This window comes from Hipposideros armiger, unplaced genomic scaffold, assembly GCF_001890085.2.
Source record: "Hipposideros armiger isolate ML-2016 unplaced genomic scaffold, ASM189008v1 scaffold_93, whole genome shotgun sequence".
Lineage (NCBI taxonomy): Eukaryota > Metazoa > Chordata > Mammalia > Chiroptera > Hipposideridae > Hipposideros > Hipposideros armiger.
Genome location: NW_017731443.1, coordinates 545,134 through 555,844, shown reverse-complemented (window position 1 = coordinate 555,844; position 10,711 = coordinate 545,134). Strand labels below are relative to the sequence as shown.

The 10,711-nt window shown below is 55.5% G+C and overlaps 1 protein-coding gene across 1 annotated transcript in view; it reads left to right on the top strand.

The window, feature by feature from the left end:
* The window catches only part of SYT12 (synaptotagmin 12), a 12,627-nt gene extending 2,205 nt beyond the window's left edge, over positions 1 to 10,422 (top strand). Inside the window, exons 2-6 of the mRNA XM_019645177.1 lie at positions 255 to 647; positions 1,146 to 1,206; positions 2,372 to 2,428; positions 10,128 to 10,237; positions 10,357 to 10,422. Coding sequence (XP_019500722.1) covers positions 255 to 647; positions 1,146 to 1,206; positions 2,372 to 2,428; positions 10,128 to 10,237; positions 10,357 to 10,422 — 687 coding nt within the window. The remainder of the gene's footprint in view (positions 1 to 254; positions 648 to 1,145; positions 1,207 to 2,371; positions 2,429 to 10,127; positions 10,238 to 10,356) is intronic.
* The last annotated feature ends 289 nt before the right edge of the window (positions 10,423 to 10,711 follow it).

Genomic DNA, 10,711 nt, shown 5'->3' with positions numbered 1-10,711 from the left:
GAACATCTTTATGTATAGGACTCAATCCATATAAATGAACATTTTAAGAAAAAGCTCTCTTACATCTGAGTAGAGAGAGAAAACTGAGTGACATGAATTAACATTAAGCAAGGGCCTTCTGAACTAAGGTATGCCCTGTTTTTGCAAAAGGTGAACTTGGAGGTACCTCGAATGAGCAGAGCTTACTGCATCTCTTTGTCATCTCAACACCATTGCCCTTGTGATGCTCCCATATCCTCTTTTCTTACCCCCAGAGAGTGCCTGCCTGGAATGCCCAGCGGCCCAGCACTCGGGGACCACCCAGTCGCAAAGGCAGTCTCAGCATCGAGGACACCTTCGAGAGCATCAGTGAGCTGGGGCCCCTGGAGCTGATGGGCCGTGAGCTGGACCTGGCCCCCTATGGGACCCTCCGGAAGTCCCAGTCGGCGGACTCCCTCAACTCCATCTCCTCCGTGAGCAACACCTTCGGACAGGACTTCACATTGGGCCAGGTGGAGGTGAGCATGGACTACGATGCCACCTCCCACACCCTCCACGTGGCCGTGCTGCAGGGGAAGGACCTCCTGGAGCGGGAGGAAGCCAGCTTCGAGTCCTGCTTCATGCGCGTCAGCCTGCTGCCAGACGAGCAGATCGTGGGCATTTCCCGGGTAAGTGGGGGCTGTGGGGCAGGGCAGAGGTGTGCTACCGTCTCTCAGGAGTCCTCCCCAGGCAAACAGGTCTGCACAGCCAGGCAGGATCTGAGGAGGGCGCTGGAGGGTGGGTTTGGATTCTGGTCCCAGAGCTGAAAGTGTTGACTATAGGGAGGACAGAACCGGGAGTTTGGGGTCCCCAGCTGTGGGCTTTCATTGTGCACAGTTCTCGGCATTCTTACCACATGAATCCAGTGTGTGGTAGGTGTCCATTTCCATACCTGTCCCCTGTGTCAACTTGGGGTCCTGGCAGGGAAGGGATGACACACTCAAGTTGGCTAATTTGGGGAGAGCTTAATAACAGGACTATTAACAATGGTATGGGTAGGGTGCAGGGCGACCTCAAGGATGGCATGGTACCCTGGTCTGAACTGATGAGGGGAAGGGGAGGTTACCAGGCCCAAGAGGAAACAGGTGTGTGGAGAGGGCCACCTTGATAGGCACTGTGCCCTTTAGTTAAGGGAGCCTGTTGATGCAGCCCACGGAGGTCAGCTCCTGGAGCAGAAAGCAGGGTGGGGTAGGGTGGGGGTAAGCCAGGAGGGGCAAGGAGAGGCACCCAGCACACCCCCATCGGCCAGCACTACCCCTCACTCCAAGGGTCCCTCTGCCTTGCCTGAGAGAGTGGAGCCTACATAAGACACATCCTACTGCCCAGCACATCCAGAACATCCAGGCTGGCTGGAGGGTCCAAACACCGAAGCTGGGAGTCCTTTGAGGGGGGCGAGGCCAACACACCGTAGCCTCTGACCAGAGCAGGAGCCTAAGGACCTGTAGGACCGAGTGCCTTTTGACTCCTCAGAGATCCACCTGTGTCTGGCCACCATTGCCCTACTGAAACATAGGCTGTGCCTCAGTGGTGGGGACTGTCATCCCTCTCCCGTCCCACCCTGCCCCCTCAGTCTAGAAGGGTCTAGACCTGACCACCAGCCATGTGCATGCAGGATCCAAGAGGCAGCAGCCCAGGTTCTGAAGGGCAGTTCTGTGGGTGGCTAAAAGCAGGACCCTGGAGCCTGTCTGCTTGGGTTCAAATCCTGGTCTCCTACTTCCTAGCATTGTGACTGGGGAAGTCATCTAGGCTGTTTGTGACTCAGTTTTCCTGTCTGTCAAACGGGCATCATAATTCTTGAGGGGATGGGTTAATATATGCCAACTCCTTAGTCCAGTCCTTGGTAAGCGCTCAACAGATTGTCTGTCANTTGGTGACCGGTTTTGTGACTCCTGATTGTACTGCTAGGGGGCCGCTCTAATGAGTAACAAAGAGAGGCTGCTGGTCAGCCTGTTGATAGGATGGAAGTGATGTAGGGACGCCAGGGTTAGCAAATACAAATACAGATGCCACAACTTTTGCGTTTCAGATAAACAATGAATACATTTTTAATATAAGTACGCCCCAATATTTTGACATACTTATACTAAAAACGAATCTGGAATTCAGATGTCACTGGGTGTATTGTGTTTTATCTGGCAACCCTGAAGTGAGGTCTTAGAGTGCTTAAAGAGAGCTTTAAATACCTTTTTTTTAAAATGCAATTATAAAAACCACCTACTTTTGCATGGTGGGGGGCCCACAGCTGAGTGTGCTCTCTGGAGGATAGGAACATGGGCACCAGGGAGGCCAGGGCACAGGGTTGATGTTGGAGACCTTCTGAACCCCTCTCTGCTGACTCTCTTTTCCCTTCCAGTCTCAGCCACTGCAGTGGGCGTCATGGCCGTGGACGTGGCAGAATACCACCTGAATGGTGAGTCCCAGAGGCAACCATGCCATCTCGCAGGACCCTCCTACCAGGCCTGGGGTGGGGATATCGGTGGGACACCAATAATGGCCCTGTTTTACTGGTAAGTACCATCAGTGACTTGCCCAAGGCACCCAGCCTTGGGGACATGGGACTGGGACCAGTCTGAGGTCTCCTCATCTTTCCGCTCCAGTGGCTCCTTGGGTGGAAGCAACTCCCTTCTTTGACCTGAGGGAATCTCCCTGGAGGCCTATGTCCCACTGCTCTCTAAGGAAGAGCCTGTGACACAGAATCCACTCACCGGAGCCATTCCTGGAACTTGTACAGTAGCCAAGTGAGAGGAATCCCAGAAAGGTTGAGGTTAGATCCACGTGACATTACTTACACTCAGATTGCCCAGGCCAGGGATGGATGGGGACACAGCTCCTGCCTTCCCTTGTGTGGCAGGCACGGAGCTTGGGAAAGGCCTTAAGACACCAGACACACCCCTCACCATCTTTTCTCTTTATGTTCCCCTCCCCATTTACAGACGACAGGAGGGAGGGAAAGGGATGGTGAGTAAGTACAGGGTCAGGACATGAACCCAGGTCTCTCAACTCCCAGGCTGGCACTCCCTATCCCTCAGCTCCTGCCCCCAGCCAGGGACCCTTTTCCCAACCCCAGCTAGGGATTTTCACTTTTCACCTGCAGGCTCCCAGGCCTTGGTGTGGTCTTGGACCTCTCTGAGGTCCTCCACTTACTCACCTTTAAAATGGGGCAGTGAGGCCTAACTCAGGGACTGCTGGGAAGATTCAGTGAGCTAACCCATGTGAAGTGCCCCACACAGTGTGAACACAACCCAACTCCAGGACTTTGCACATGCTGTTTCCTTTGCCTGGAGTACTTCCCTGTCTCGGCCTGGGTGAGTCCTCAAGACAAGCACAGGTCGGAGCCAGGTTGTCTGGCAGCAAATATCTCCTCTAGCCCTCAGCTTCCTCATCTGTAAAACGGGGGTAATAATAGAAGCTTCTGAGTACTCGATAGGTTAATACACGGGAAGTGCTTGAAACAGAGCCTGGCAAATAGCAAATAGAAGGGAACCTATTATATTATAACTACGACTCTGACGCCTCCTCTTCTGCCTCCTCCATATTTCTGGTCTCAGCATAGACCTCACTTCCCTTGGGAATTCTTCCCATCCCATCCCAAGGCTGGTACTCAATAAATGAATAAATAAATGAGCATTAATTGTCATCATTTCGTGTCACCTTCCTGGGGCTTTTCCTTTCCTGCCCCCGACCCTGCCCCCCTTTTCTGCCAACCAGAGCGCTGGCTTCAGTCCTTCAGCCCCCCGGATCCTCACTCTCAGGTGTCAGGGGAGCCTGGCTGTGCTTTGCCACCTTGCCCTGCCCGTTGCCTGCTGACCTCTGTGCCTGCCCCCTGCTGGCACCCAGGCCCTGCCTATTTCGGTCGGAGTCCCTCATGTCTGCCTCTCACTCTCCCGTTAACCAGGTCCGGTCCCATCCCATCCCCCATTCACCAGATTCCCAAGACTTTCCCAACCTGGGCAGAGCTGGTCTGCGGTGCTCTGTAGATCTTTGTCATGGTTTCATTTAGCCCACAAATTACATTCTGGTAACCAAGGTCAGCAGTAAATAAATAGTCCCTGCATCCTTATTTCATATTCCTCTCATTCCTCCGCAGCCCACCCAGCCCCTGTCCAGCCCCTGTCCATTCCTATGTGATTTTTATATCAAAATCGTGAGGTTATACCATGTTGGGGATTGATTTTTTTGTTGTTGTTCTTAACATTGCCTGAAAGGTCTCTTTGCACTGCCATAGTGACATCCTAAGGACATCAATTGTCAGTCTCAAAAGCCAGTGACATTCCCTCCTAAGACAGTACCACAGCCCCAGGTCAGACCTTCTCACTGTTTCCAGATTCTGCTGTTATAAATAAATTCAGCCAGGATGACTCACAGCAGACAGAAAACTTGTTGGGATTTTTCCCTTAGAATAAATCCCGGGGTGGAACCACTGGATGGGGATGATTTTATCATCATCTCCTTCTTCCGGATGAGGACACTGAGCCCAGAGAGGCTAGGTGGCCTGACGGGAGGGAGCTAAGGCTCTGCTTTCTCACTCCTGTGGCAGCCTCTCCCAGCCTCAGTTCTCCTCTAGAAGGTGGAGGTAGGGATCTCATAAGATGCTACGTGCTGGAAAAATGCCTGGGCTGAAGACAGGGCACTGCCCTTCTCTAGCATGAGTTTGTGGCTAGAGTTGGCTGGGCTCAGGACAGCAGGATCAGGCTGAGGCCTCCCACTGCCTGAGGGGCCACCACTGCTGTGTGATTCTTCCCTATGTGTTGGGATTCGGGGAGCAGTGTGAGGAACCCCTCCAGCCCCCAATGCCCCACTCCCTCTCTCCCACTGGGCACTCTGACTGCTCAGGGCTTTGTCCAGCCCTCCTCTTCCTGCCCTAAACCCCCAATCCTGGTGCCTTGGCCCCGCACACTTCTTGCTCCTTCATATCACAGCTTAGATGTCCCTCCAGGAAGCGATATCCTTCCTCCAGCTCCAGAAAGCCCCCCTGTTCCCATCACTCGGTTCCCATCACTCGGTTCTNGTGAGGAGCAAAGGGCCTGTGTCCCCAGCCAAAGCATCCCAAAGGCGGGACTGGACTCTTAAGTTCCACCTCCTGGCACCCGCTTTCCTTCTCCTTCAGCCATTCATAAACACCCCACACCCCAAGCGAGAACCCCAAGCAGAGCACGCAGCCTTCGGTGCAGGGAGCATAGCAGCCACACGGGGGCAGCAGAGACTCGGCTGGAACAGCAGGGGACTCCCGGCCTCAGGGAGGATGGGGGTGGGGTGTCAGAAAATGGGACATTGGGGCCAAGGGGGAGCCTTGGAGCCGATGGAGGCTGGAGGGTGGTCACCTGTCTGCTGACCCCGCACTCAGGTCATGTGCTGTACTCATTCATCCATGCAATGGTTTGTTCCTTTATTGGTTTCTTCAGTTTGTTGCTATTTTGAGTCAGCCCATCTTCCTTCCTTCTTTCCTTCCTCTCGCCCCTGCTCCCTCATTTTCCTTCCTTTCTCACTTGTCCAGTCAGGCATTCAATTCGACATAATATCGTGAGGCACAGGTGGCCAACCTGGCCACCTCTGCTGTTCTGCGGTCTTTAGGGCAGTGACCCAATGTGCAGAGTTGCTGAAGGACTCTGGCCTTTGGACCAGTGGGACCTCAAAGAGCTGAGTCACCCACAGGCTGGCAGTAAACTGTAGCCACAGAAAACAGTATAACAGTAAAGAGTACCCTGGCCAGGCTGACTGTGACCTGGGCCACCTCCCCACCCCAAAATAAACGCCAGGAAAACAGTGCCAGCCAAGGCCCAGCAATGTCTGAGGTTTGGGTCAATTCCTTGCCAACCAAGACAGACTTCTCCGGGCCCTAATCTCCCTCTTGTAGAAGCATGAGCATAGAGTAGGGATGAGGCTGGGGTTTAACATCAGTAGATCTGAGGTCTGAATGAACTCATGTATACGAGGTGTGATGTTGCGAGAGAGCCCCGCTTTGTGACCAGACTTGGGCTCAAATTAGGATTCTGCCTCTTACTAGCTGTGGCTCTTAGACAAGACCTTAACCTCTCTGGGCCTCAGGATTCTCATCTGTGAACTGGGACTAACAATCCCCACCTGCTAGGGAACAGTGCTGCACAGGATTAGCGATCCATCAATGGACCCTGTTATTATTAGGAAATGTTCAGTGAAACTGCAAAGCATGACACACATCAAGGGTGTCATTAGAGTGATTATCCCCATAGCAAACAAGGCCAAATAAATGCCTCTGTCTGACTCTGGGCTCCCGCCACCCCCAGTCTGGCCCCGCCTGCCTCTCAGCCTTGCCACCCAAAGCCTAATGACAGCAACAGTGGGGAGGATAGACGATGACGAGGCTGACAGCTGATGGTTGGGGGATGGGGCCCTCCCCACCACTCCTTGGGGCGGAGATCTCTGCTCCGTGGTTACACACCCAGCCCCGTGCTAAGTCACTGCCCAGCCCTGTGGCAGTTTCGGGGAGGAAGGGGCACCTGAAGGGTGGGGAGGTCCTGGGATGTTCCATCCAACAAGGTGAGTCTCCGTTCAGCCTGCTGACTGGGGCCCTGGGTGATCGCGGAGGAGGAGTCAGGGGTCTGGGCTCCGCCTCTGCCGTGTGGGCGGAGACTCCTGCCCTGGCCGCCTCTTTGGGCCACAGTGAAGTTCAAAGGCGTTTTTTCAGGTGCCCAGCTTTGAACTCTATGCAGATGATATCATGACCTGCATGGGGGTTGGGGGAGTGTGAAACCCAAAGACTTCTGCCCCGTTTCTTTGAGCGTCAACAAAAACACTCAGTCCAGGATCTGGGGAGACCCCTGTGCCCATTTTTAAAAGATGTCAATTCTGGCTACTAATGGGTGACAGGTCAGGTGACAGTTTCCACTTCAATTCTGTATTAATTCCTGGCATCCAAAGTGCCCCACTATCCAGGCCTGTTAACCCTCAGCCTCACCCTAGCACTAGCTCCCCAACCCACTTTGCCCTCTGTTATGGGGAAGGACTATAACCCCAAAGCACCCCGCCTCTCGTGTCCATGCCTTACACGGGCTGTTCCCTCAGTTTGGAACACCTTTCCCCTCCCCCATCTGTCTCACTTTTTCCTCAAGACTAGCCCCTCTTCTCAGAAGGGTTTCCTGACATCCCCCCACAACCCAAGTGAGGGGCCCCTCTTCCCTACAACCTTCCTGTCCCACCTCTGTTGTAGCTCTTATCATGCTGATGCCCTGCCTGTCTCCCATTCTAGACACGGGCTTCTCAAAGTAGGGACTTTTTCTTAAATGTTTAGGGTCCCCCGGGCCCTTGGGCACAGAGGGGCCATCAACGTTGGTTAAATAAGGATCACTCACACATGGCATCATCCAAGCACTTTATCGATGGAAGGTTCCATTGCTTTCCCCAGATCATGCCCCAGCCAGAAGTCAGACAGGTGGTCACCCACCTGCAGCGAAACTTTCTGGTGCTGACTGTGGGAGGGCAGACCATGCCTGGCAGTACCGGTGACTGACCCATAAGGGCATGCCCAAGTCACCCCATTCCTACCTGGCTGAAACACCTGGAGAGAGGAAGGTGGTGTGCTAGGTCTCCAGAGCCCAGGGGGAAATNCTGAGGACCAGCTGTGGCTGGGCCAGGCCCCAGGAGGGCAGCTGGGCACTGGCCCATTGTTCTCCCATTTTGAGATCCCCCACAGGTGTGCCCCTTGGCCTGGGGCGACCTTGGCCTCTCGGAGTTCCCCATACCCTATCCCTGCTGGAAGGCCAGTGCCAAGCTAGGCCACGCACTGGGACCGAGCAAGTCTTGGTAGCCAGGCACTGTCCTCGACATCAGCAGGGGTGGCATGAACAAGACACAGCCCCTAGGACATCAGGAAGACAAAATGCCCCATGCTGATGATCTGCTCAGTGCTGAATGGTGGCCCAGCCAGGCAGACGGGGGGAGGGTTCTGGGGGCTGGAGGACTCTGGGAGATGGGAGCTGTGGTTTGGGGGGCAAGGAAAGAACTGAGAGTGTCCCAGGCAGGCGGCCTAGCCAGACTATGGCAGGGATGTGAACTTCCCTGTGCAAACACAGTCCTCAGCCCACTGCAGTGGACACAAGGGCCTCTTTCTGGGCAGGAGAAGAAACCGAGAGACCGTGCCAAGCAGAGGCCCGCAGGCCATGTGGGACACTGGCTCCAGAGTCATTCTGCTCCCTTGAACCATAACCCTTACAAGGCCCCGAGGCCCACAGAGGCCCAGATCCAGGTCCTTATGTTCAGTCCCACACAAGCCAGGCATGGCGTTTGTTGGAGTCTTTCGAGGCCTGGCCCTGTTGGAAAGAGAGATGCCTCAGCCTGTGGGGGACTGGTGGGCGGTAGGGTCTATGGGAGAGGCCTCTGTGGGCTTCAGGCCCCTGGGAGGTCGTGGTGGAGCAGAAGGCCCTTGGGGTGGGCCTTGGAGGGAGGGACAGTCTGAGCAGTGAGGGGCAGTAGAGGGGAGTTAGGATGGAAAGTCAGGCTGGGAAGGAGATGGTTCTGGGGCACCGTTCAGACCCCCAGGACACAGGATGTCCTCAGGCGAGTTCCCAAAGCAGACCCTGAGATGAGGCTTCTCGGGCAAGGGGTCTCTGGGAGACAGCCCTCAGGAGAAACCTGTAAGGGAAAGAGGGAAGCCTGGGTGCAGCAAGCAAGTTGTGGCTTCAGGGGAGTCAAGCTTCAGCCTGATAGCTTGGGGAGCTCAGAGTATGAATAGTACCCCAGAGGGGTCCCGCCCAGAAGCAAAAGGGCTGGGCTGTTACACCCCCACATGCATCATCTTTGGCTACCATCCCACCCCCAGTTGGAGGAAGGGTCACTGGCGGGGGCAGCTCCCATCTACCAAAGGCAGCCCCAGAGAAGCTGGCAGCTGTGCACCCTTCGAAACGGGTGGGTGCCCCAGCTGAGGGGTGGGTGTCCCTGCTGGTTCAAAGGGTTGGGGGCGGGAGGGATCAGTATCTACTCTATGGGGCCACCCACACATAAGTGCATGGGCTCTCGGGCTGGCCGCCTCTGGCCCTGGCGAGCCATGGAGACCCAGGCCCACCAGTTATCCCCAGTGATGTAGCAGGAGGGGATGGCTGGAACAGGGTGGGATCCCAGTGTAGAATTGGGACTAGAGGCAGGACTGTGACTCTCACCTGACACAGCCATGGCCCAGCCCTGGGGCCAGGCTGTCCACCCTGTACCAGCACCAGGAGGTCTGTACAGCCCAGGCCAGCTTAGGGCGCAGGGACACACAGCTGGGGAACCGCTGCAGCCTGGGAGACCCTGGATTCTTTCTACCCCAATGGCTATGCAGTGCAGGCCATGTATTTCCACCTTCTCTTCCCCCTCTTCCCCTCCCTCTAACTGCATGAAATGTTGACTGTGCACCTGGGATGGGTGTGGTGGGGACCGAGTATGCTGACTGGAATGAAGCTAGAACCAAAATAAAGCTGGGGCAGGAAGGAGGGGGCTTCCGAAGAGTCCTGCTCAGCCCGGATCGCCTTCATCTTTTCTACAGGAACCAGGGACTCGGGCCTCTGCCCCGTTACTGTGAGCCCCTCCGACCCCTGCAGCTGGGTGTCCAAATGAGAGGGAGGCCCCAGTCTGGTTGGGGAGACAAGGACCAGGGCCACCAGGCTGCTTGGGAAGCTCAGAGAAGGGGCCTTGAGCCAGGCCTGGTGGGGAGGATGCCTATCAGGGACATCAAGGACAGCTTCCGGTGGTGTTGCTGACCTGAGTCTTCAGGGCAAGAAGTAGCGTAAGATCACAAAAGGTGGATAAGGCCCAAAAAGCATTCCTGGCAGAGGAAACAACATACGGTAAAGGGCAGGAGTGGACAAAACCTGGCTGATTTATCAACCTTGTTAGAGCAAAGTTAGAGGATGGGGAGAAGGGAGCCAGGGGCCAGGCTTGGAGGAAGAAGAGCTGTACAAGTCAGTGAGAGCTAGTGCCCAGCCTGCAACCCTGCAACACTTCAAGGTAGGTCCTGTCGTCATCCCCTTTTTGCAGATATGGAAACTGAAGCTCAGAGTGGTTAGGAAACTAGCCCAAGATCACACAGCCAAAAAGTCTTAGAGTTAGGATCAAAATTCAGGCTGTCTGGCGCTGGAGCGCATGCTCTTAACCACTAGGCCGACCCCCGTCCCTCAACTCCTCGAGGGTGGGGCTGAGGGGCAGCAGAGGAGCCCCTCTGGATCCCAGGCTGCTCTGGTCTCCCCTTGCCCTCTCCTGGAAGGTCACAGTAAGTGTGGGAGGAAGAGAACTGGGGTGGGAATTTCCAACATACCCCAGGAAGCCTGCCCACCCCAGGGCCTGACTGTGAAGAGCTTCTGTGGAACCCCCCCCCTCCCCCAACACCAGGGAGACAGGCTGCTGCAGGAGCCCATGAAGGTGGACGGGGAGAGCTCCCCAGAGATGGAAACATGAGCTCTGGCTTTGCAGGGCGGGTGGACTGTACATATGGAGGAGAGAGAGGGGCCTCCAAGCAGGGGAACTGCCAGCACAACTGTTCCATGTGTCTGGGGAGCCACACAGCCGGCTGAGGAGAGACCAGGCTGCGCTGGGGCAGCCTTGTGTCCAGGCTGAAGGTGAAGTTCCTTGTCCTGCTGGCAATGGGGAGCCACCAAGGGGTCCTGGGCAGGAGCAAGTCGGAGGAGGGAGGCAGGAAGGGGAACACTCTAAGCAGCTTTGGAAATGACGGAGNCCACTCGGCCGG